The sequence below is a fragment of the Ctenopharyngodon idella genome, chromosome 6, assembly GCF_019924925.1.
Source record: "Ctenopharyngodon idella isolate HZGC_01 chromosome 6, HZGC01, whole genome shotgun sequence".
Taxonomy (NCBI): domain Eukaryota; kingdom Metazoa; phylum Chordata; class Actinopteri; order Cypriniformes; family Xenocyprididae; genus Ctenopharyngodon; species Ctenopharyngodon idella.
Window position 1 is genome coordinate 2,422,312 of NC_067225.1, and position 26,564 is coordinate 2,448,875.

General features: G+C 36.5%; 3 protein-coding genes across 3 annotated transcripts; 2 read left to right on the top strand and 1 right to left on the bottom strand.

The window, feature by feature from the left end:
- The first annotated feature begins 56 nt into the window (after positions 1 to 56).
- sowahcb (sosondowah ankyrin repeat domain family Cb) lies at positions 57 to 4,239 on the top strand. The gene has a single exon (XM_051898044.1). The coding sequence runs from the start codon at positions 1,108 to 1,110 to the stop codon at positions 2,620 to 2,622; it is 1,515 nt and encodes a 504-aa protein (XP_051754004.1). The 5' UTR covers positions 57 to 1,107; the 3' UTR covers positions 2,623 to 4,239.
- Positions 4,240 to 6,801: 2,562 nt separating this feature from the next.
- On the top strand, positions 6,802 to 9,336 carry crygm4 (crystallin, gamma M4). Its single transcript, XM_051898074.1, has 3 exons — positions 6,802 to 6,810; positions 7,657 to 7,896; positions 8,590 to 9,336. The coding sequence occupies exons 1-3, from the start codon at positions 6,802 to 6,804 to the stop codon at positions 8,863 to 8,865; spliced, it is 525 nt and encodes a 174-aa protein (XP_051754034.1). The 3' UTR covers positions 8,866 to 9,336.
- A 153-nt stretch (positions 9,337 to 9,489) lies between these two features.
- orc4 (origin recognition complex, subunit 4) lies at positions 9,490 to 24,790 on the bottom strand. Its single transcript, XM_051897803.1, has 17 exons — positions 24,716 to 24,790; positions 24,273 to 24,333; positions 24,073 to 24,159; positions 21,899 to 23,995; positions 21,134 to 21,190; positions 20,961 to 21,037; positions 20,772 to 20,862; positions 17,457 to 17,532; positions 17,247 to 17,332; positions 17,098 to 17,146; positions 15,665 to 15,816; positions 14,906 to 15,079; positions 14,428 to 14,514; positions 14,222 to 14,330; positions 14,010 to 14,105; positions 13,829 to 13,896; positions 9,490 to 9,763 (listed from the first exon to the last, which is right to left on the bottom strand). Exons 5-17 carry the CDS (start codon positions 21,182 to 21,184, stop codon positions 9,581 to 9,583), a joined length of 1,299 nt encoding a protein of 432 aa, XP_051753763.1. The 5' UTR covers positions 21,185 to 21,190; positions 21,899 to 23,995; positions 24,073 to 24,159; positions 24,273 to 24,333; positions 24,716 to 24,790; the 3' UTR covers positions 9,490 to 9,580.
- Between the last annotated feature and the right edge of the window lie 1,774 nt (positions 24,791 to 26,564).

Below are 26,564 nucleotides of genomic sequence, written 5' to 3' on the forward strand. Positions count from 1 at the left end.
CATGTTTTAATACCATTTTCAAATTTACTCTGGACTTCTGTTTAATTCTAGGTAGTAACGCAATGGTTCAGCAGTTAAATACCTTTAATTTTTGGCCACACACACACACACACATTTGTAAAAATTGCACTAAAATGCTTTGTCTGGTTAATGTATATAAACTTGAAATTGCTAGAAAATGTCAGACATTTTTGTTCTCACAATTTTGACCTTTTATCATGCAATTTTGAATTTATTTCTCACAATTACAAGAAGAAAGTTGTTTTTATTCTGTGGCGGAAACAAGCTTTCCTAATATGGAGGCTTGTTTCTGCCACTGAATAAAAAAAAAAAATCGTCTAATTGCTTTTTTATCTCAATTTGGACTTTTTTCGTCAGAATTCCGACTATATATCTCGAAATTCGGACTTTCTCGCGACTGCTAGTTTATATCTCGCTATTCTAACTTTATTTATTTATTTATTTAGCTAGCTATTCCCTTTTTGGACCCTTTTCACATTTCCAAGTTTTTCAGAAACAGAATGAAAGACTACATTAAATGTGTTTCCATTTGCTTAAATAGCAAGAAAAACTCCACAATAGTGTTTTCACAACTTTCACGCAAATATAATACGAAGTATAGTGTTATAAATGTACATACATTTAAAAAAAAAAAAACGCGTCATCACAGTCAATTACTTTTTTCTTTAGAACTGTGAGATAACCTCGGAATTGCGAGGGGAAAAAAAGGTCAGAATTGTGAAATAAGTCACAGTTACCTTTCTTAATTTTTATTCTGTGACTGAAACAAGCTTCCCATACTTTAAACAAATTGGGCATCTGATCTTCCACGAAACAATAACAGAACATTCGTAAATCCATTCGTTTCATTACAGAGCAGAGGAGGATGCTTTTGAGCAGCGCTCCACCTGCAGGTTAAACCGAGAACTGCCAATCTGGAGTGAGTGCGGGCGGGGGATGGAAGAGCATCAAGCAGATTAACTGGGGGAAAAGGACAGACGCAGCATTGTCTGTTTTCATCGATATCATTTATGTAGATTACTGTTAACTATTGCGTGATAGTTGATTTACATAGGCAGTATTTCGTAAGCTTAATGAATACACACGATGGCGACCGAATGCGACCAAGAAGCGGTTTTATATTTCATAAAGGAGAAGGGAGGGCGCGTGAAGAACGTGGATTTAACGGATCATTTTCGAGCGACAATCCCCAAAGATCCTGCGTTAAAACAAGTGGCAAAGGAAGCCTTTAAACGGTATGTAGACAGTGTGGCTTACGTTAAAGAGGAAAATGGCGAGAAATACGTTTGCCTTAAAAAGAAATTTAGGCGTTCAAACGAGAAGAGTGGCAGAAATGGTCCAGCCGATGAGCTCAAATCCCATGAAGAATATGAGGCCTCTGCCAGCAAAAGTGGAGTAAATGAAGGCATGTTACCTGGCTCAGGTTACGGAACTACTAATGCGGGAGGTGCAAAATCACAGCCGGATATTTCTGTCAAGTTTTCAGAGGGTGTGAACGGCAGGACAGAATCTGACATGGGGAATTTAAGCAGCAGCACGGCGGAGGTGAAAACTGGTTTAAGTCTTACAATAAACCAATCACAGGCGACAGATAAAAACCCAAAACCCGAGATATCAGAGAATGAGGGAACTGCGTGTATTTCGGTATGTGAAGTGAAAGGCGAATCAAAGGATGAGGCTGGAAAAGAAAACACACCTGGGCAAGTCAATAATTTGACAGATGACTCCATCAGCAACAACCGCAAGCATTTCGCCCAGTCTTTAATGAACAGTTCACCGCAGGTTCGTCGCAGCGGAGTTCTGAGAAACTCCGTTTATCTCTCGGGCAAGTGTAGAGACTGCCCGCGGCCCGACGGCGACTATGAGCCCGCGTCGGTGACGCTGGAGCCGCTGGAACACGACTGGATGATGTGCGCGTCTGACGGACACTGGGAGAGTCTCCACAGGCTGCTCGTCAGAGATCCCAGCCTCATAACTAGAAAAGACTTCGTTACGGGATTCACCTGTTTGCACTGGGCTGCAAAGCTCGGGAAACACGAACTGATTGTAATGCTTGTCAACTTCGCCACAGAACATCAGATCGCTCTGAACGTCAACGTGCGTTCCAGCGCGGGCTACACGCCTCTCCATTTAGCGGCGATGCATAATCACCTCGAGGTCGTCAAATTGTTAGTCGGAGCGTTTGACGCCGATGTGGAGGCTCGAGATTACAACGGAAGAAAAGCGTGTCAGTATCTGAAGACTGACATTGCGCAAAACATTCTAGACATCGTCGGCGCGTGCGTGGTATCTGACGTGGACAACGTGGATGTTGGAGATTCGAGTCGCTGGAGACTGTCGAGGGTCATTCAGTCCAATTTCAGACCTCTGAAACCACTAAATCACAACAGCAGCGAAGAGGACGCACGCGACGGCAGCGGCGTGACCAGGCAGAGATCTCTCCGCAGGAAATCTTCCTTTACTAAAATGAGACCCAGTCTAAATAAAATCCGCTTCAGGTCGCAGATAGTGCACAGCACTTCTCTCCTAGATAGATTTGAGAAAGATACTACAGAAGAGCCTCCAAACCTCTTAAGACCCAAATCAAACCTTTTTGGGTGACACTAAGAAAAGGTTCTATATGGAACTTTAAAGGGTTCCGTCAGGCGCTTCACATAGAACCTTTTAGGGGTTCCCATCATGAGTTCTATATAGAACCACACTGAACCGCCTTTGCTCACTGGGGGGCTTTTTTTATCTCCTGTTTTACACAGTATGTATTGTTATACTGAATTTTTAAATGGTCTTCCAAAGCATTATGATGGTCTGATTTATTAAGTGTTAAGCGGGGGATACAATGTAACATTTTTGTCCTTATTACAGGCTTTCATTTTTTTTTTTCATTTTCATTTTTTAAAGCTCCCACCTGCATTAGAAGAGTAGCACAACTGTTGAGTGTCCTGAACAGTTAAAGGTGCAGTAAGCAATTTCTGAGAAACGCTGTTTAAAGAGGATTGGACCGAGCACTAAAACACACTTGTAGCCAGTTAGCAGTAAGGGACATAGAGGGTGAGTCTCATTTCTAATTTGTGCATCCTCGTTTCCTTTCCTCGTGTCTTAGCTCCACCCCCTTAGGATGCGAGAGAAGGATACACCTGTGTGTCCTTGCTCATGGTTCCTTAGGAAGCTTCCTCGCTCCTCATTTCTCACGGTACAATTAGTGAATTGAGATGTCCTTCAAGATGGCGGAGTACGGTCGGTTTCCTGGTCACGGGCTGGAGTACAGAGGAGCAAGGAAACAAGGAAGCATCAATTTTAGTATTGAGAAGCACCCATACATTCATGAGAGGGGAGGTGCCTGTGTTGCATAGCATGTTTGTGAATTTGGGGGTGGAGCTATCAAGACAGTGGTGTGACCCTTTTGGGTAGGGGCATATTTGTTTTGGTGATTTCAAATATAAGCATTGTTTCTCAGAAGTCGCTTACTGCACCTTTAATGTAAAATTGTGATATATTCTATCTATATGTATTTGTGTATGGGCGGGGGCAGGGGGGTTCCATTTCCCAACAAGTGATTTGTAAAATATATATATTGTTTTTCACAAGAAATAGTTTTTGATCCACCAGACAGATCTGATGGTTAGAGGACCTTTTAACAGTTTTTGTGATATGTTAATAAAACCAATATTGTATCAAATAGTATATTTCCTGCACTTTTGATTTTCAGTGGTCTAAAGCCTTCATTGACATGTACTTGCAGGCTTTATTTCTGCTTTAAAAACTGCTTTATAGTGACACCATTGTTATATTCATTTAAATATAACTAGAAGTCTTGAAACTTGAATACCAGATGCACTATTTTTGTGATTATTTTAAGATGTTTATGATATTCAAGGGTTGCGGAACAATGATTTTTATTTATTTTTTAGTATTTGTATTTCCGATACAGAGACTTTTGGGCTCATGACACAAAGAAATATTTTTCTTGATGCTTTTTGATTTGTAGTGTATTGTACTATAATAACTACAGTTTGAAACTAAACTGCAAGGATGACTCGTTCTGTATTTTCATTTCATTGCGACGTCACTCTGTCACTCTTGTCGTCAGAGAGCAACACATCACTGGCTAATTTTACATCATCACCTCCTTGACCCGCCCACTTCTGCCCAAGTAGGTAAAGTGACAAAGGATGAATCACTTATGCAATATGCCAAATAAAAACAAAAATCTTCCTCTAACTTTTTTAAACGTATTTTTGAATCCTTACTGATGGATTTATATAATTAAAATCTGAATCTATTTAAATGTTCATTGCCTGAACATTTGAGGAAGCCTTCCAAGTTGAATAACTGGTAAGATATTGGTCTTAATCAAATTTAAAGTCTTTCTCATTCTGAGCTCTTAAGTTTAGAAATGCTCTGTTGCAGGTTAGGCAACGCCTGCAGACTTAGATCTTGTACCTCGTCAGATCAGGTAGACGTTGGATGACGGAAAGAGAAAAGAACGATGAATTAGTACAGGCATGCCACACACTCTGTAACCAGGAAACAGGTAGTAATCCAGCAGATAATCAAGTTTTACCAACACATTTTCTTTGCTTGTGTAATACTGTACACACCCATGTTAAGAAGCCACACAGACTGGTATTCCCAAAAAATGTACAGATACACCCTGATGAATGAGAACTAATTTGATCTTTTCAACAAGCCCTTTAACAAAACGTTATTTTTTCATAGGCTCAAAACACAAATTTGAAATGGACTGATTTGAAGTGTCCAGCCTGAAGAAGCTTATGTTTCTCTGCAAATGTGCAAAATGTTTTTATAGTCCTGTCATTTCTGTGCATACTCTTACGGGTCCTTTTTGACTCAGAAGAGATAAAAAAAATAAATCTGGATATGTGTAGTATTAGTTATGACTAATTTTGTATTATTCACTCACGCCTGTGAAATTAATAATTCCCGGGACCAAAGAGAAGCTGATTTCCAAGAGAACCCTTTCCTCAGCAGTGCACCCTCTAGGCTGTAACACTATGTTCAGTTGTATTAGTCTACAGTGCGAGCGGCAGCCTTTAGCTCAGGTTGTTGTGGGATCAGCTATTTGTGTGTGTTCACTCAGATGAATCAAACTATTTCAGCGCTCTCAGCGCTCCTGTACACTCTGCTGGCACACGGTTCACCATCATGGGAAAATCTTCCTGAATCATCAGCACAGCACAGACACCTTTTGTCCGAGGCCTCAGATCCACAAACGCATTAACATTTATTTCTCATTTGAATGAGTATCACTGATCTCAACCTATGGTCATAGAAAGGAGTCACGATATTCAGTATTATATCACATTTCTTACGGTAAATTATATTTTATATACTTATATAATATGCATATACATATATAGCTTTATACAATACAATACAATACAGACTGTTCCAAAGCAGCTCCACAGTAATAAGAAAATAACTGCGAGTGTTACACTGCAAAAAAAATATTTTTGTCTTATTTCAAGTACAAATATCTAAAAATTCTTAAATGAAGATATTTAGTCTTAATTCCTGGGGGAGAAAAGTACATTTTGCTTAAAACTAGTAAAATTATTTGCCAACGGGGTAAGAAAAATAATATTAATGCAAACGGAAAACAAGATTTTTATTTTTTTATTTTTTTACCCCATTGGCAGATAATTTTACTTGTTTTAAGCAAAATGCACTTAATTTAGATTTTTTCCCCCAGGAAACAAGACTAAATATCTTGTGTTATTTTTCTTGTATAGAAAATGCATCTTGATTTAAGAATTTTTAGATATTTTGACTGGAAACAAGACAAAAACACCAAGTAAGAAAAGCATTTTTTGCAGTGTACAAAATTCATTAATTATGAAACAAACTGAATTTCAGCTTTGAGCAGATCTACTGAACAAAATACTGTTGTAATTCAGCTCAATGTGTGTACAAAGGCAATAGTGTCACTATTCAGCTAAATTTAGTTCAAAGTTGATGCAATTCACTTCAAAACTGATTCAGCTATAAGCAGAAGTATCCTTATTCAGCTCAAATCAGTTCAGGTTTTGTTCTCATCTGATAGTGGAGTTAATATTAAATAATAATATATTATTGAATAATAGTCTTTTAAACACCCTTAAATATTCTGATAACTGTGCTTGCAGTTCATAACATCCTGCTGCAATACAGGAAAACTAGCAGGAATGAGTATAGAAATGCTTTAAATGCTTCAACTCAATTTTCAAAACATTTTTTGCATTTTGTTGAAATTCTAAATAATTAGTGGGTTTAATGATGGATGAGGGAGTCAGTGTTTAATGTTTTGAATGTCTCACGTTTCCCTATTTTTTCCCCAAACAGGTATTAATCTTTAATAATGGTTATAGATAAAATATATAAATCCCACACACTACTCAGGTTGACCGAAATGTTACTAGTAAAAATATTTTTGTGACAATGCAAGTTTGAGTACTGATCAGGATTTACAGATTTTTTCTAGCTTACATTGTTCTTTCATCCCACACAGCTACAAATGATTTGGTTGTGTGAGGCTCTGTATTTCTAATTGTGTTGATAATGGACTAAATAGATCATTAAACTTCTAAAAACATTCAGGCACAAACTGCATTCAATGCACAATGCAAAGTTTTTGTTGTTGGAAGCCTGTGATAGATGCAGAAATTAACAGAAAAGTTCTCTTGCTTGTTCATCAGCTTTGACTATTTGAATAACAAAAAGCTATAGCAGAGCTTATCAAGTATAAAAGCGGCAGCGGTAGATCATTCCTGCACAGAACCAACCATGAACAAGGTAAGCACTGCATACATCTACTGCATTAACCAACACAATGCTATAGAATTCCTCAGGGTCAGAAATACTGCTGCTTCTAAGCTAACAAACATATGTTATAAGAAAGTTTTGTTAATGTTCCCATCAAGTTCTGACAATGTTATTTCTCTAAGTTCTCAGAATGTTCAAAATGCCCAGTTTTTTTAAACGTTAATTTTTTGCATTGCATTTTATAATTCTGCAAACATTTTGGGAACGTTACTTTTGAATGTTCTCTGAACATTCTGAAACAAAAAAATAATAATTATGCTTGATTATGCATTCTCTTTTATTAACACTTGAATATGGGTAAGTTTCATAAAGCAAAATTTTGAACAAAAAGTGAAAATGGCGTTTTTGTCAAAGACTACATCCGGATGGGATTCAATACGATGATTAAAACACAGATGGAGTAGATCGAGTCCATCAACACCCCCAAAGCTTCACAGTCGTTTCCTCTTCATGGGTTCAACATTTCATTCAGTAATGTTAGGCAGTTTTGATTTATATGCTGTTAAATGTCTGATGATCACGTTAGATTACATGTGGGTTAGCAATGCTTCTATTGCTTGTTTCTTCTTCACCTGTGTTTTGATCCAGAGATTCTGTACTCTTTCAGAAGATGCATAATAGCGCCCTCTACCATATAACAGTGAAAACATGGCTAGCCGGAAAACTCCGTCAATGGCAGGGAAAGAGTTAAAGCCCAGATAATTCTGAAAGAACGTTCTATTAACATTACTGGAAGAACATTTGTTCATAACTTTGAGATAACATCGGCTGAACGTTAGGTGGTTTACTGATAAACAATGTTTGTGCTTCATTTAGATTATTTTCTACGAGGACAGAAACTTCCAGGGTCGGTCCTACGAGACCAGCAATGACTGCCCTGAGCTCAACTCATATCTGAGCCGCTGCAGCTCTTGCCGGGTGGAGAGCGGCTGCTTCATGGTATACGATCGCTCCAATTTCATAGGAAACCAGTATTTTGTGCGTAGAGGCGAGTATTCTGACTGCAAGCGACTGGGCTTGAGCGACTCCATTAGATCCTGCCGTATCGTCCCTCAGGTATGGCACTCCAGTCTTAACTCTAACTCTTATTGGTGCATACTGTCACATGATTGCATAACCATTAATTCAAGAGCAGGCTTTCGAATGCAGAAGCATTTTATTAGAACTGTACACTCTTAGAAGAAAGAGTAACGGAACCTTAAAGGGTTCCATCAGGCGCTTCATATATATAACCTTTAAGGGGTTCCATAATGGGATCATTTTATGGATTTAGTTTTAATTAATTTTGTTTTATTGTAAATTAAATTAAAATTAAATTAAGAAAATGTAAATAACCTGTGAAATGTGAAAGTATTATTATATTAAGAATCATTTAAGTATAATGTTCTCCTTGTATACACTCTTAAAAATTAAGGTTTTTTTATTGGCATTTATGGTTCCATGAAGAACTTTTAACATCCATGGAAACTTTGCATTCCACAAAAGGTTCTTTATAGTGGAAAAAGGTTCTTTAAATTATTAAAATGTTAAAACAAAACTGGTTCTTTTAAGAACTGTTCGCTGAAAGGTTCTTTGGGGGAACCATATATAGTTCTTCTGGGGCATTGCTGTGAAACCCCCCTTTTGGAACATTAAAGGTTTTTTTTTTAAATTGATTCAAGAACCCTAGGGTTCTATATAGAACTTTTTTTCTAAGAGTGGGTTTTTAGAGTGCCTCTCACTAGTCTTTATTTCAAAACCATTGAGCAGCACAGAGGAGCCTTCAGGATGAGGATCTACGAGAGAGAGAACTTTGGTGGTACGATGCACGAGCTCACGGATGACTGCGAGTCCATGACGGATCGTTACCGTTTGTCTGAGATGCGGTCCTGTCACGTGATGGATGGCCACTGGCTTCTTTATGAGCAGCCAAACTACAGAGGCAGGATGATGTACCTGAGACCTGGAGAGTACAGGAGCTTCAGAGACATGGGCCTCAACTTCAGATTCAGCTCCATGCGCAGAATCATGGAACCCTGCAATTAATAATGATGAATCAGAAATGATTTGGATGATGAATTAAATGACCTTCATAATTACTTACTCTTCATTTTGTTGTGTTTGTTACATTCCAAAAGTTCAGTGAAAGGTCTTCATGAAACATTATTTGTTTGGGAACACAGTTTGACCCCGTAAAGAGAGACCAGTATGTTTAGTGAAGATCAGGAGTCAAATCTGAAGTTTCCTGAAGAGAGTTCTCCACACTTCCAAAGGCCGTAGAAAATGAGTAAGAGGATCCAGGCTTGAACTAACTTAGGACATAGACAAACCAATAATTATATAGGAATATGAAAGATCGGTTCTTCAGGTTCTGATAGGGACAGATCATTTTAGCAATGTCCAAACATGATGTTCAGTTCTTCACGCAAAATTATTTAAAAGCACCATCTGTGACGCACTATCCCAGCTAAAAGGGAACTTTCTTAGAACTTTGTCTAACGTTCTGGCAAGGTTCTCTGAAAATTATGAACAAACATCGCTCCAGTAATGTTCGATCAAAGTTATCTGGTCTTTAAATAATGTGCTCAAAACGTTAGCACAAAAACAATATTTATACATCATTCATGGAACTAGAACAGTCTTTGAAACCAAGACATTACAAATTAGCAATTATATTAACTTATTTTTTATTGCAAATACAAACTATACAAATACATTAAATTTTACAAAATGCATATTTTAGCAATTAAAGATGGCAGTGTCAGCCGAAGGCCGAGAGGGCCCACTGTTTGACGTCTGTGGGGCATTGTGGGTACCTCTGCAGCGCCTCCATCACCTGACCATGTTCCAGCATCAGTCTCATTAGCTGATACTCGCGCTGCACTTTACACACGCCGGCATCCACCGGACGAACCAGCTCCAGCTGCAGCAGATGCTCAAACGCCTGAAAACACACAACAGGTGTGCACACTTAAAAGTGTGGATACTGTCAAACATAGTATGGTCAAAGTATTCTGAATAAAATGCAATTAAATGAAAGGAAAATGCCAGTGCGCACTTGCAGATCAAATAGATGGAGAGAATTAGAATGGAAGCGGAATAATTCTAACCTTATTCTAAAATCTTTTACATTCTGCACAAAGAAAAGTTCTGCACATATAGAGGTTAAAATAACACTGTTCTCGTACACATGTGCACCAAACAAAAAGACCCATACCTAAGATTTTCGGGACGAATATACACTATATTGCCAAAAGTTTTGGGACGCCTGCCTTTACGTGCACATGAACTTTAATGACATCCCATTCTTAATCCGTAGGGTTTAATATGAAGTTGGCCCACCCTTTGTAGCTATAACAGCTTCAACTTTTCTGGGAAGGCTTTCCACAAGGTTTTCCAAAAGGAATTTTTGACCATTCTTCTAGAAGCGCATCTGTGAGGTCAGGCACTGATGTTGGACGAGAAGGCCTGGCTCGCAGTCTCCACACTAATTCATCCCAAAGGTGTTCTATCGGGTTGAGGTCAGGACTCTGTGCAGGCCAGTCAAGTTCCTCCACACCAAATTCGCTCATCCATGTCGGAAAAGGAAGGGGCCATCTCCAAACTGTTCCCACAAAGTTGGGAGCATGAAATTGTCCAAAATGTCCTGGTATGCTGAAGCATTATGAGTTCCTTACACTGGAACTTAGCGGCCAAGCCCAACCCCTGAAAAACAACCCCACACCATAATCCCGCCTCCACCAAACTTTACACTTGGTACAATGCAGTCAGGCAAGTACCGTTCTCCTGGCAACCGCCAAACCAAGACTCGCCCATCGGATTGCCAGACAGAGAAGCGTGATTCGTCACTCCAGAGAACACGTCTCCACTGCTCTAGAGTCCAATGGCGGCATGCTTTACACCACTGCATCCAATGCTTTGCATTGCACTTGGCTTGCATGCAGCTGCTCGGCCATGGAAACCCATTCCATGCAGCTCTCAACACACTGTTCTTGAGCTAATTTGAAGGCCACACAAAGTTTGGAGGTCTGTAGCTATTGGCGACTTCTGTGCACTGTGCGCCTCAGCATGCGCTGAACCCACTCTTTGATTTTACGTGGCCTACCACTTCATGGCTGAGTTGCTGTTGTTCCCAATTGCTTCCACTTTGTTATGATACCACTAACAGTTGGCCGTGGAATATTTGAGTGAGGAAATTTCATGAATGGACTTATTGCACAGGTGGCAACCTATCACGGTACCACGCTTGAATTCACTGAGCTCCTGAGAGCGACCCATTCTTTCACAAATGTTTGTAGAAGCAGTCTGCATGCCTAGGTGCTTAATTTTATACACCTGTGGCCAAGGAAGTGATTGGAACACCTGAATTCAATGATTTGGAGGGGTGTCCCAATACTTTTGGCAATACAGTATATGTACCCAGGGCCTAAAACTAACTTTTTACCACACCTGCCAATGCTTTACCGGCCATAAATATTTTTTGCCAGCCACAAAGGTAGTTATGACACCAAAATTTTAGATACTAGTGAAAATTCACAATTCTCTTTTCCAATTTCAATACCACTGCTAAAACTACTATCCTAACAGATATAAATTTAAAACATTATTAAAGACAAGTAAACATCCTTATTAATTAATCCTTATTAAAGTTACAAAAGTTATTCAGTCAAGAGCACTGAGTGATTTTTTTTGTCCTTTGTTTGATTAACATTAAAAACAAAAACTAATACTGTTACACATGCATTTACTTTCTCAACTGTTTACGTTCACTTGAGACATAACAGACTATGTTTACTAGGGTACTCGCTATTTTTTTTTTTACATAATTTGTGTGAATTTGTCTGCTCAAGAGCAAGAAGACATGAAAGAGAGCTCAGTTTAGCATTCGCGTGCTGTCTGAGACGCAGCTTTCTGGACGTGTGCCTCGGATGTGCGTGCACAAAACTTTCCACACAGGGCGCGAGTATCGAAATGATACTTCTTGCGCTTGAATATTTATAAACTTTCGTGACGATGCAGCGCTGGCCCATCAACTGTCCCGAGTGTTGTTCACGTTTGTTCACGTTCTACATCCCACCCTGCAAAAACTAATTTCCGGGAGATGGCACAACTTTTCGTGTGGCAAAAGTGATGTAGTCGAGTGTGATGAAAAAATAGGCGAGGGTCTCCACAAAATCTGAATGCAAGTGGTCACAGAAGACACATTTGAAACATGTGATAATACCAGGCGTAACGGTAATGCGTCTCTGCTGACCAAAAACACATCTAAAAACAAGGTGGAAACAGGCTTTCTCTCTCGCTTGCTCGATTTCCGGGATGTTGCATATAATTTACCGGTGTCAGGGAGCTGCTATCAAGACTCCCGAACCTTCCGGGAGAGGTTCATGCATTGTTATAATTTAAAATACCAACTGGTGAGTGACACTGTTTCATATACAGTGCCCTCCATAAGTATTGGGACAGTAAAGACAAAATTGCTCTGTTAGCTGTGGTGTCAAGACATTTATAAATATGATTAAAAGATTAATACATCACCGGACTCTTGGTTTCACACTTTGAAATGCTTTTCCAGGCTTTTAATACAGCCATTTTCAACAGTTGCTTGTTTTGAGGAGTTTCTGCCTTTAGTCTCCTCTTCAGCTAGTGAAATGCTTGTTCAATAGGATTTAAATCTGGAGACTGACTTGGAATGTCCAGTTTGGAATGTCCTGAAAAAGATAGATACCACTGGCAAGCTTCAGCAACCAATAACGACAAGGTCAGCTGAGAAAATCAACAGCAGTTGATGATAGACAAATGACAAGGGCTATGAAAAAAACTCTAAAATAACGGTCAGTAAAATCACCAGTAATTTCCAGAAAGCTGGGGTGATGGTCTCACAATCTGCTGTTCGCAGGAGACTTCACCAACAGAATTACAGAGGATACACAGCAAGATCAAACATCTGATCAGTACCAATTACCAAAAATAGGAAAGCCAATTAGAATTAGGAAAAACACAGAAATGAGCCAGTAGAGTTTTAGAACAGAGTTTTATGGACAGATGAGACAAATATTAATCTTTATCAAAGTGAGAAAGCAAAAGTGTGGGGAAAAAAAACTAACTGCAAATGATCCAAGGCATACAACCTCATCTGGAAAGCATGGTGGAGGAAGTGTCATGTCATGGACATGCATGTCTGCCTTTGGAACAGGCTCACTCATCTTTATTGATGACTTATTCAATGATGGCAGCAGAAAAATGAATTCAGAAGTGTACAAAAGCATCTTGCCTCCCAGTGTTCAAGAAAATGCTACCAGACTCACTGGGAAGTGCTTCGTATGGCAACAGGACAATGACCCAAAACACTAGTACTGCAAACTCAATCAAGGAGATCATCATGGTAAAGAAATTTTGGGTCTTAGATTGGCCAAGTCTCCAGATTTAAATCCTATTGAACAAGCATTTCACCAGCTGAAGAGGAGACTAAAAGCAGAAACTCCCCAAAACAAGCAACCGTTGAAAATGGCTGTATTAAAGGCCTGGAAAAGCATTTCAAAGTGTGAAACCAAGAGTCTGGTGATGTCTATGGGTCACAGACTTGCTCCTGTGATTGCTTGCAAAGGATTTACAACTAAATATTAGCTTTTACACTTTTACATTTGCTTTAAGTTAAACTGTCCCTATACTTATGCTTACATTAGGCAGAGGGATGAAACGCTATACTCTAAAATGTGACATTCTGTACTGCCTCATATTAACCTTTTAATCATATTTATAGATGTCTTGACACCACAGCTAACAGAGCAATTTTGTCTTTACTGTCCCAATACTTACGGAGGGCACTGTAGTTGCCAACATCAATTTTTGCTTGCGCTTGGCGAGTGTTACTTTTAGGCCCTGCATGTACGTAGTATGAACAGAGTACCACTAAGTTATTAATGTTTGACCACTAGAAAGCAGCAAACAGAGTGACAGAAACCTCTGTACCATCTGAAAATTTGATGTAAGATTAAACCCCCGAACTGACCTTCATCACCACGGGCTTCTCAAACTTATGAATGGAGTGAGACTTCCTCTGAATGAACTTCTTAAACTCTGAAGGAGGGAGGGAATTACATTCATTTGAGCTGAAAATGAACATTTAAACACAAAAAGGCCTGCAAAACACCAATTTAAAAATCTTCCATGAGTGCTGAAGGACGTTGTACCATTATGAACCATCTGGAAATTGAAGGGTTCTCCATCATAAGTGTCATTCAGATGTTTCATGGCAATAATCAAGCACAGCTCTAGAATAGACAGACCTGGAAAAACGGTAATTGAGAAAGTTAGAGATGAGTGTTACTGCAGCTCTTTTAGAGGTGAGGTGAATTATGTAAAAATCACAATCTTGAAACTGCAGTAAAAATCTATTTCTCACCATGAAGAACGTTTGCTTTGGAATCAGCTGAACTCAAGCGACTGGCCTCCAGCAGATCAGCCTCACGTAGAGTCGAATGAGAGACCGACACTCGACTTACAGCCAGAAACTACAACATACAAACACACGTTTACACACAAGCACAGGTGAACAATTCAAGATCTCTAACTGTGGACTGAATTAGAGATAAATTCATTTAAATATACCAGCAGCAAATGCAGAGAGCGGAAATCTTTACTGGAGTTAAAGTTTCTCTTCAAAACCTCCTCAACCGACTTATCTTCACATAATTTCTACAGGAAAACAGAGAACATGAGGTAAGAAAAACTGACAGTATGTATTAGGGCTGGGTAAAATGTCAATTTCTTTGATTCTTAAATCCCAAGAATCAATCTTTTATTCTGTGCTGTTTTCAGTTGATGTGAACAAATCATTATTGTAGCACCTGCCATCCAATAATAACAATAAGCCTTGTTAATTTTGTTATGAAACAAAGTCTCAGCTTTCATATTGTTTTATTTTATTATAAATTTCAAACTATAAATTAACCGATCATCTTTTCTTCTACACTACTAGTTACAGCACCAAATAAACATGAATGAACATCAGAAGGAAATTTGCCCAGCCCTAGAATGTATGCCTTTTTTCAATGAACACAACAAAAGATGCTTGTTGAATCCGTACCATGACGCTGTGGTTCCACTCATTGGAGAATTTGGGATCTGGGAAGTCCTCTGGCAAACTGAGCTGAGCGCGAACCACATCCACATACTGACTGAACGTGAGCGAGCTGAACAGATGAATCTGCCTGTGAGAGAATCGAGACTTCACTCGCTTCTCCAGCAGCTCCAGCACATCCTGTAATGCACACAAATACACAACTATAAATGACAGGAGAATGATCAGCTGTGGTTTCATTATATCACCTGATGTGTCAATGTTCAGAATAATGAGGGCTACAACAACCAATCAATAAAAATCAATAATAAAAATAGTGTAACAATAGTGTACAATAAATTTCATAGGGTCTTTGTCCTGTGCATGGAGAACCAATTTCTATTGAAAAAGCAAATGCCACGTTATTTCTTTCAATTTTTTCTTTCATTTTATCGGGCTAAAGTAAACTTTAAACCATGTTTTACAAATGTTTTCTGTTAAACTTTTTTCCTTTTACCTTATATTGTCCACATTATATTGGAATGTTTAGATATTTGCACTGAAAAACAAAAAATTACTAAGGAAGAAAATTATTTTTTACAGTGTACATCATTATTTCAAAGGGGAGCACTGGGCAAGAGTTGGAATGTTAAATTAAATAAGAGCATTAAAAATTTAATTAAAATAATGATGACATTACAGTAAAATAGTTGACAGATGAAATTATAGTAAGTAGGTCTTTGACTGCAGCCCTCATGTCTGTAGATGTTATTAGAGCAGACGCACCAGTCTGCAGGTGAGTCCCACCACAGCGACAGGCGTCTGCGCAGACTGAGACACATCCAGCAGGTTATAGAGCAGCGTCTGGTTCTTGTGATGAGCGAACAGATCAAACTCATCCAACACGAACAGCACAGGGCGACTGCTGCTCTTGTCACCTGACACCACAACAGACAGAATCAGATGACATCACAGCATTGTTGTTATCGTTAACTAAAAATAAAACTTTTTTTTTTTTGAACAATTTGTTTATTGAGATGTAACAAATTATGGCAGTGTATTACAACAATATTATACTAAAAATAAAACTGTTAAAAACATTTTTGTTACTTAACAATGTAAACTGAAATAAAATATTAATATTGGATGAAAAATGTAAACTAAATGGAAAAGTAAAAATGTTGCTTTGGCACCTAACTGAAATAAAATAGGCTTAAGTTGAAGTACTAAAATTACTGAAAACAAAACTGAAATAAAAATAATTTAAAATTTGAAATATTAAAAATAATAATAAAAATAAAAATGACAAAAAATAACAAAATTACTAAAACTAAAATTAAAATATAAAAATAATAACATTCAAAATACGAATAAATATTAGAACAGTATATAAATAATATTAAAATAACACTGTGATTAGGGTTGGGTATTTGAATTTTAGAGATTTCAATTCTGCCTTTCAATTTCAATTCTTTTCTTATCAATTTTCACTTTAGATTCCAATTAGATAAAAATAATTGAGTCAAACATTTAGATATAAACATTTATTGTGTCTTTTTGCAAAACATTCTGTTGCGGACAGAACTACAAACCCATGAAGCATTGCGAACAGCATAATCGAATTAAAAATGGAGAAAAACTACTCATTATATAAATAAAACAATATATTTTAAGTTTATTTCAAAATATGAATATATATTCAAATATTTAAGTATTTTAAAAGCACAAGGAGATCGACTTGAATACATCATTCACGGTGCTTCATGGGAGTGGGCAGAGATAAGCTCTTTTGGCACATTTTGCTTGTTTTGACTCTCTAATTGGTGGAATTTTCTGTACAGCATTATGGGTAATGTAGTTTTCCCCCACAAATTCCACTGTTAAACATGATTATTTTAAAACCAAGTTAAAATAATGCAGGCTGATGGCTTCAACAGAAGAAAATACCCTCGATTAACCTTGTAGCTCACAGTAGGGCTGACTTCAAAGGTTTATAAGTTATCGTTAAAAATAAATGTATCTATGGAGTATCCGTGCATTATTAAGAAGCAGCTTTCCGTGCCGAACTCTGTTCTCTTTTGTGTCTTCTTGTGCTTGAATGGTTTAAAATCACATTAAAATGGGCACATAGGAATCAATAAACGGAATCTGAATTTTAATTTTATAACAAGTATCCGATTCCAGAACTAAAATTGATTTTAACAGTGATGAAGTCTCACCTCTCTTGAGCGCTTCCAAAAGAAAAGCCAGATTCTCTGCAAAACTCCCCTAATACACAAGAAAACCTCTCAGTACAAAAACTGCACTATTTCAGTAAATGATGACAGAATGTTTATTTTTAGGTAAATTATTCCAGCATCACACTCACAAACACTTTGTCTCCTACGACGTTCTCCAGGTGCAGCTGGCGAGTGATTTCTTTCAGAGCAATTTTGTCGTCTGTCTGCAGAAGACCTGTGCTCAGAAAACCATCGCTGTCACCATAACAACAACTCTGAGATGCAATGCAGCTGTAGCATCTCATGTCACGGTTTAATACAGGGTACAAACGGCACTAAAATGATGTGCATAAACTCACCGTTCAGCTCCACCAGAAGGACATTCTTCTGCACTTCCTTCAGACTCATGAGCTCTCTGAGGACACAACCCAGCAGCTGCACAACACACACACACACAAAGTACAGAATTTTTTTATTATTATAAAAAAATCATTACATAACAAGTGAGGAACTGTACTAAACTTTCGCATAGCACTGCAAAATGTCATGCTCATTCTCTGTATTTTTAATGCTTTCCAGTACAAATATCCTAAGTCAAGATACATTTACCTGACAAGGATTTTTTTTTTTAAATCAGCCAATGGAGTCAAAAATTTTCTGGTTTTAAGCATAAACTCTTAATTTTGATGCATTTAAAAACATCTCATTTTGCATCTCCATTAAATGTATCGTGATTTAAGAATGATTGGATAATTTGTACAGGAAGACAAAAATAATTAAGAATAACATCACTATCTGCAGTGCAGACACATGAGTGACTGAGTTCATTTATATTAACTTTGGTTAATTAAGTAATAATCAATAAGTCTGAAATGTGATTTCCCATTAAAGCATTTGTGGTGGGGTGGCGGCTGAATGTCTCACATCTGGACTGATTTAAAAGGGCAGTTCTCCCAAAATCCACACTTGTTTAAATTTGATATTTTGATAAGTAAGCACATGGGTATTTTTTTTTTATAATATAGTAAGTATTTTTTTAAGCTTTGTGTAAGGATGACACTGAAATATTTTTAGTCTTATTATAATTATTATATAATAAGATATGAAATATTACTATATTACATAATTATAATATTATTTCAATAGTAATTATTTTGTCCTCAATGAAGCTTGACACATGAATGTTGCTATATTGAAAAGAGCTACATGATGTTTCTATAAAAAAAAAAAAAAAAAAAAAAAAATCTGCTTTTGTGTTTTATGTAAAAATGTTTGAAAATACAAGAGGGTGAGTAAATAATGACATAATTTTCATTATTTTTTTTTATCTATTACTCTAAAACAGGGGTTCCCAAACACATTCCTGGAGCCACCCCAACACTGCATGTTTTCCATGTCTCCTTAATCAAACACACCTGATTCAGATCATCAGCTCATTAGTCGAGACTTCAAGGCTGCGTTCCACTCCAGTTTTAGACACGCACTCGCAAACTTCCCTAAGCACTTCCCCTCGGGGGAATCCCTGCCGCCATTTTGAAGTGCGTTCCACTTTGTGAAGTGGACGAGGGAAGTTTATATGAACAGACCCTCGCTCCCTCGATTTTGACCGAGGGCTCCATATACCACAATGCAACATGATTGTGATGTCACTGCATATCGCGTTTAATTTACCCCACCACTAACTCTATGATATATTAATTATTTTTTTTAAATATCTAAAACAACCCAAACACACCTATATACATACAGAATGCTGTATTAAACAGTTTCGTAAGGGAAAAAAATGTAAATAATAAATCAACTCCATAGAAGATTCCAAGTGATCAAGGGCTTAGGATGTTCCAATTCAGCCCATTGCACAAGTTCTGCTAGTAGTGGGCACTCGTGCAACGTAAGCAATGACGTACATCCGAGTCAATGAGACTGAGGGAAGTTAGCGAGGGAAGGGCATAAAAAAAACCAGCCCAAGACAGGCATGGGCACACTTGGCCCTGGAAGGCCGCTGTCCCTGCAGAGATTAGCTCCAACCCTAATCAAACACACCTGAAACAGCTAATCAAGGTATTCAGGATTACATACAGGCAAAGAGTATAGAACCCAAGAGGCAACACTCTGATACTTTTTGGGCAACAGCCACTAGATGACGCTTCGGTAGTGCGGCCCCATTATGGGGTGAAAATACTAACTGGACCATAGAATCCATCACATCTTACGCACCCAAAATCAGTGATTTTCACTGCCAAATCAGAAGCGCAAAAGAACATTTTTCAAATGAAATCATCAGTAAATTTTATGGCACCTACAGTAAATGTTGTATTGTCTTATATATGTTTTATTTTACCAGTTGTGGAATTCAACCATTTATCCATCTGAGGTAGGCCTAACGTAGTTAGCCTACTTTATTGAGTATTTCCATTTTATGCAACTTTACACATTTATTAATAGTAAATTAATAATTAATAAATTTAAGATCATCATGTTTGCAGCGAACAATATATTTCAGACCTAGTGGAGTAATAGTAATAATAGTATCACTCCACTAGGTCTGAATTGAAATAGGCTATATTGTACGTTTTAATGGATCACGCTACAAACATAATGATCTTATAATACATGATGCATTGCTGTGTCCGTTATTGCATAATTCCCACTTTTGGACACTTTTGCTTTAACGGACATTAGACAACACTGCAAAATCAAGTTTCATATATTTATTGTCCAACATTCCCAATTTTTCTGATGCATGTCCTTAATTTAATTTCATATGTTGGTATTAATTCAGTTTATAAGACTAATGCTAATACTAGATCTTTTAAAGAATTTTAACCCAAACTGACTGGGTTTCGAGAGAGCAAAAAGGTTTTGTGAAAAAAAGTGGAAGGCTTACACAAAGTCTGTAAAATAAACTGTTAAAAGGATTTGATGATCACTAGTGATAGTATTTTATTCTGTGTTGTCATCATTCAAGTTTGATTTGAGCTTTAATGTACTTTTTTTTTTAACAAAGCAGCTGATATTGCCATAGAAACTAGTGAACTGCCGAGTCGCTTTCACCACAAAATGGCGGAAACGCAGGGCCGCTGATGGGCACCGGAGTTGCAATGGAACCTTCTATTGATTGTTAGTGTATATTCTTTGATACAGGTTGCAGCTAAACTCTGCAGGAGAGTGGCCCTCCAGGACCGAGTTTGCCCATCCCTGCTCCAAGACCTGAAATGGGTGTGTCAGACAAAGGAGACATGCAAAATGTGCAGTGTTGGGGAGGCTCCATGAATGTGTTTGGGAACCCCTGCTCTAAAAGACTTTAAGAGACCCAATGTGAAAAAATTAATCAGTCATCAGTGAGAGAGCAAAGGCTTGTTCACACCAAGAATGATAACTATAACCATAATTATATTAGCGTCCACCAGCGGACGATAACTTTCCGTTTATTATAAGCTTGCTGCAGTTTTGTCATCTGCCGCTTTAAATGCTCAAGCTTTTTAAAGCAGGATGGATTCTGATTCAGCTGAAAAAAAAAATTGTTCTGAAAGTGATTCCAATGATATCGTTCTGCTCTGTCGTTATCAATACAGTTGTGGTCTGGACATCACAATTATTAAAACTTTATAGTTATAGCTGTTATAATTATCATCCTTGGTGTGAATGGGCCTTAAATCTCAGATATTGCGTACCATAGTTTTGCCAGATCCTCGTGGACCAACAATGAGGACGGAGTTGCCTTCTCCATGAACAGCAGTACGTCTCAACAGCTCCAGCAAGTGCCTGAACACACACACACACATAGCGTAAGAATCCACACACACACACACACACACACACACACATTTACAGCAGACAGGATCAGATATTGTGTAACACACTTGTGCTGTGAGTCCAGACCCGCGGGCTGATCTGGCAGCTTCTGGTGACACAGTCTCTCACGCAGGAGCTTCTGAGCCTGCAGACACGATCAACCCAGTAAAAACCAACAAACTGTAGAAATGTGTAGAGGCAGAATCATCAGAAAACTCTATATAAAAACCATTTGACAGACCAGAGAGACACACTGGGCTTCAGTGAGAGTGGCTGATCTGCGTTTGCTCATCTTCACCTACAGACACATTCAAATCATCTCAATTAATAATGTGAAGACATTTACAAATGTTTGATTGACAGTCTATTATAAATAAATGCAAATACATCAATTTATTACACAAAACAATTTGATGGACAAATATAAAGCAAACATAGTAGATAAATATACAGTACGGTTACAGAACGCACAAATAAATCTGAAAGATAACATGGACTTTTTTTTATTAAAAACCTTTTACCCCAACATCAAGGTTCTAGGTTGAAATGCATATAAATGTGCAGGGTATTTTAAACCCTGTAACTGGTCAGCATTTAACTTTTTTTGCTTTTTAATACCCTTTCCTTATTTTATTTTGAATAGTACTACAGTCTGACTTGAATTTTGACAGTGTGATTTTTATTTTAAATAATATTCCATGTTAACTTCTAAATTAATATGAGCTCATAATTAGTCATTGCACACCTCGGGTTGTTTTTTGCACACTTTTTTATTGCCTTTGTTGTACTTTATATTGTCTTTGTCCTGAAAAGTTATTTCATCCTTCTTTATACTTGTATATGGATGTGCAGCCATGACTTATACAAGATTTAGAAACACAATTTAAAACAGTTTACGATGAAGTTTATTATGTCACATGGCAGGACGCTGCTGCAACTGCCCACATATATAGTAAACAACCAGTTAAATTATTCTAACTGCCAAATTAAAAGTATATAAACTCACCTACGAATGACCAGAGATTTCGCGCCACCAGCAGTTTCCATCTGCCCCGCGTATTTCCGGGACGCACCACGTTGTATTTCCTTCCGGTGGACATATGAGGCGCTGACAGCAGAGGGCGCTCTTCGGCCCACAAAACTGAACCTCACTAGAAAGCATATTATATCGTAAATAGTTTACATTTAATAAATGCATAAAGGATGAATGCACAAACAAATGGGAGTCAACAAAAGAGAATATTGCCAGTGAATAATGAATTTAATCTCTCCGTAGTTCCATGAATGAACTCTTCCTTATACCAGAGCTATAGCTCTTTCTATCAGTAAATTGTTGCAAGTAGGTGCGTGCAAACTCCAGAAATGGAAAATGGCCTGAGATTGTTTGACATATGTGTCTTTATGAATGATTTACCATTAAACTGCAGTGAAATAACATTAAATGTCAATATATTTTCCAAAACCTTACAGTAGGTTATCTGCTTACTGGGCCATGGGTATAGTTTAGACTAGTAACCTATACATAAAATCCTAAACAAACAAAAATTATTTTAGTCCAAATAAATTTTATTTACATAGTGCTTGTACAGTCATTTAAAGCCCCTTGACATATGAGAAACATGCTGTGTTAAAAAAAAATAAAAAATCGCCTGCAATGTAAGATCCTTCAAAGACAATTTAAAAAATGCATAAGGAAAACATTATGAGTGTAGCATGTTTATAGAGTATGTTCCTGTTTTTACTGTAGTTTTGGACTCCACTTTCCATTTTTACACAATTGCTCAGGCAAATCCATCAACACAACAGTGCACAAAATCTAGCAAACACCTGCTTTTTAGCTTCCTCAGATGCACATCTTTAAAATATAAAGCATACAAAGCTGTCTAAATGTGGTATATGCCCACAGAAATGATGTCAGAACTAAAGAGGCATAGTTTAGGATGAATGCTGGTATTTAGTGATGCAAGAACATAAGTATAAATCCCACTTTACCTGTATTCACCCTACTGTCCTATGCAGTGTTTCATTCAGGAGAGTATTAGTGTAGTAAATGTCTTTTATCGCTTACTCTCACTAGCTGTTTTTTGCCCTTTTTTCTGTTTTTCAGTTCAGATCTACAGTACAGTATGTCCAGTGTCAACCTTGTACAAACTGTCCCTCAGTTTTCAAGAAAATATATACATAATGCCAGTGTTGTGGAAAGTTACTTTTAAAAGTAATGCATTTACAATATTGTGTTACACCCTAAAAAGTAACTGGTTGCGTTAGTTACTTTTAATGGAAAATAATGTGTTACATTGTATTTGTGTTACTTTATCTCATCTGGGCTTGCTTGTGTGAAAAAGTAACTCATATGTTGTAAATTTAAAAGTAATGCATTACTTTACTAGTTACTTGAAAAAAAGTTAACTCTGTAAAATCTGATTATGTAACTCTGTGTTACCCCTGCACATTCTCAAATATATTTTTACTTAAAAACAAGAAAATACTTTTCTGTTTGTAGTTTTATATCTGTACTAGCATGTATCTGTTCAATTTTCAAACTTTGCAGCTCATGATTCAAGTGCTTATGATGTACAATGTGTAGGTTTCTTTGGATAAAAGAGTGAATAAATTTAAATGTAAATGTATACATTATACTGTAAAAAAATCATTATACTGTCAAAATATACATTATACTGTAAAAAAAAAAAAAAAAAAAAAAAAAACTTTTCATTTGCTACCTTAAAATTTTAAGTACAATCAACTTAGCTGTATAAGTCATTTCAAGTTAAATTACATTAAACCGACTAAAAAAAAAAACTAGCTAATTGAATCTCGTATAACAGTCCGAAAGAAAAATTAAAATTGCTTAACTTATTTTTATGAGTTAAAGTAATGTAAAATCATATGTTGCCATGAATTAATGATATCAATTTTGAAAGTATAATCCCTACAAGAACACCGCAGATTATTCCCTTGCAAGACCCTGAAACTCCATTTTGAGCTCCAACAACTGAACCAATAAGTGCTGCAACTACAGCCATCAATATCACTACAAATTTTTGGAGTTCTATGTATACTTTTGGTGTCTTCTCTTCTGAATCTTCTTTGTCATTTCTCACTGTAAAATAAAATAACAATAAATCAGTGCTTTAGTAATTGTGAGAACAGCTGTAGGTTTTTTGGAAAAATACTCACAGTTAGGATTTTTCTGCAAACATCCACGTCTCTGCCTGAGCTCACATTCACAATATGTTTTTTCCTTTTTCTCAATCTGTTCATTATCTTGTGGAATGAAGAAATCACCATGATTCTCATCTAATTATTATTTCATAATGGTGTCTAATCACATTATTATATTGTTGAAATAAAAAAATCACACAGAAAAATTCACCTACCCTTAGAAGGTGTAGCACCCATGATCACAGTATGTGCAGGTGTTTTTGCTTTTCAAGGAAACTGATAACAAGAAAATGCATAGTCGGTTCTTAATACCCACAGCCATTGTATTTTGCCTAATCACAATAATCCTAATCACATTATAGCACTTATGTATGCCAATTTGTGATATGATTTTTTTCCCCAGAGGAATATGAACAAATGTGTAGAGAAGGTGAATTTCATAACTGCTCAGATAAATTTAACATAGCAAATTATAAGTTTTCATTAGTTTGTTAGCCCTACCATTTGAAGATCAAGTCCTGTCTTATTTAAGCTTCAAGTGAAACTATGCTGAACAAAAGCTAATGCAACAGCAGAATACAATTTAAAACTTTTTCTAACATGCAAGCACAGAAAACATATTAAACAATAAGCAAAATTTGATATTGTATCAGCCTACCTCGCCTAGTTGGCTGTTTTTCTGTATCTGTACTTCCATATAAAAAATACTTTCATGCCATTTATGGTGTTGTTTATGAACTTTGAACAATACTTTACCCAGGTAAATTAATATTTAATAATTGGCCATAAAGACGCATGCGCTCGCTGGAGGTATAGGATCTTAGTTGGTCATTTGTTTAAAAAATCCAGATACTTTCTCAGATCTCAGCTATATGGTTGCAAATACATACAGACTGAAAAATAACTTTAATACATAAAGATTGCAAAATTTGGGATTTCTGTGTGTCTGGTTACTTGACATTAAATAGACATGTTCTTCTTGGCGTCATACTCCATATAAACTATTTTAAACACCATTTTGCATTTTGTTATGCAGGATAATTATCATGCCGGTTACATCATACACAAATCCATTTACAATTAACTATCAAAGGCAAAAAGGTGATTGACACTGATGAAATAACGTAAAAAGTTGCATACATTTCAGTGCTTTCAAAACATTACATGTTTTCAGCACTTTTGTTTTTAGTTTGTTCCAAAAGGTTCATGTATAATTGGAAGTCATTTATAAAATGTAAGAAATCTGGTTCGTAAAGAGCCCACTTTTTATGATTAATCTTCCTAATAAAATAAATAATTTCATTATGTATTGTTCTTTACTTTCCAAAAAGTGATTTTGAAAAAAAAAAAATACAAATTTCTATCATACACCCCAGTTTTCTGTTAATATAGATATCTGTATCCTTCCAAAATAATCTTAAATACAATGATCAAAGAAATGCTAAATTATTTACTTTTCCAGTCAAAATTGACAGGTGTATAAAATATTCTACTTAAATATTTCCAAAACCTATAACTGATTTAATCCTATGTAGTATTTTGTAGGACACTTCTTTAATATACATAAATAAAAAAGACCAATAAAATCTTGCTGCAGGAAAAGAGACATTTCTAATACTTACTGATGTTTGTGCTTCTGATTTCCTTTCAAAATGATGTCACTTCCTGGAGAATGTAATTAAGCGAGTGGAAGGTATGGAAACCTTTATTATTAATCAAAGTTTTGTTTTATTTTTGTTCTGTGGTTCAAAATGAAAATTCAGTCAAAATATTTAAAATAAACAACAAAGGAAGATATTGCCTATGTCTTCCCAAACCATTCTCAAAATGTACAAACCATTGCAATTCTGGTGATTCAGTCTGTATGCTTTAGTTAACAGATGGCAAAAACTTATACATAATTAATAATTTTTAGTTTAGGGTCCAATTCTCACTATTAACTAACTATTAACTACGACTTTTGCCTCAATAAACTCCTAATTACTGCTTATTAATAGTTAGTAAGGTAGGTAAGTTTAGGTATTGGTAGGATTAAGAGATGTCGAATATGGTCATGCAGAATAAGGCATTAATATGTGCTTTATAAGTACTAATAAACAGCCAATATACTAGTAATATGCAAGCTAATATGCAACTAGTTAACAGTGAGAATTGGATCCTAAAGTGTTACCATTATAAATGTTACATTCATATGTAGCACCTTATAATACATGAATTATAATTTCTGTTGACCAAAACAATGAATTGATTCATTTCATTGTTCAAATTATTGCCGAAAAGTTAAATAGCCTATCATACATTTTAAATACAGATATGCTGTACTTTAGTAATTCATATGGCACATTTCTAAAATCTGTCAATAAAAAGAAGATATAATTCTATTTCTTCCTAAAGGTGAATTCATTGTTATTATTATAACTGTTGAGAAATATTTTCTACGTTCTCAAAACTGTTAAATTCTTTCTGTTCCTTTTGCTAGCTCTGAATTAGGTAAGAAGGCTTTTGTG

Bases quoted from the DNA above. Each gene is read 5' to 3' on its own strand.
- sowahcb (XM_051898044.1), top strand. From the start codon at position 1,108: ATGGCGACCGAATGCGACCAAGAAGCGGTTTTATATTTCATAAAGGAG.
- crygm4 (XM_051898074.1), top strand. The intron at 7,897-8,589 runs GTATGGCACTCC...ACCATTGAGCAG, and splicing joins CCTGCCGTATCGTCCCTCAG to CACAGAGGAGCCTTCAGGAT.
- orc4 (XM_051897803.1), bottom strand. From the start codon at position 21,184: ATGAGCAAACGCAGATCAGCCACTCTCACTGAAGCCCAGTGTGTCTCT. The intron at 21,038-21,133 runs GTCTGTCAAATG...TCGTGTCTGCAG, and splicing joins AAGCCCAGTGTGTCTCTCTG to GCTCAGAAGCTCCTGCGTGA. The intron at 20,863-20,960 runs GTGTGTTACACA...GTGTGTGTTCAG, and splicing joins GGTCTGGACTCACAGCACAA to GCACTTGCTGGAGCTGTTGA.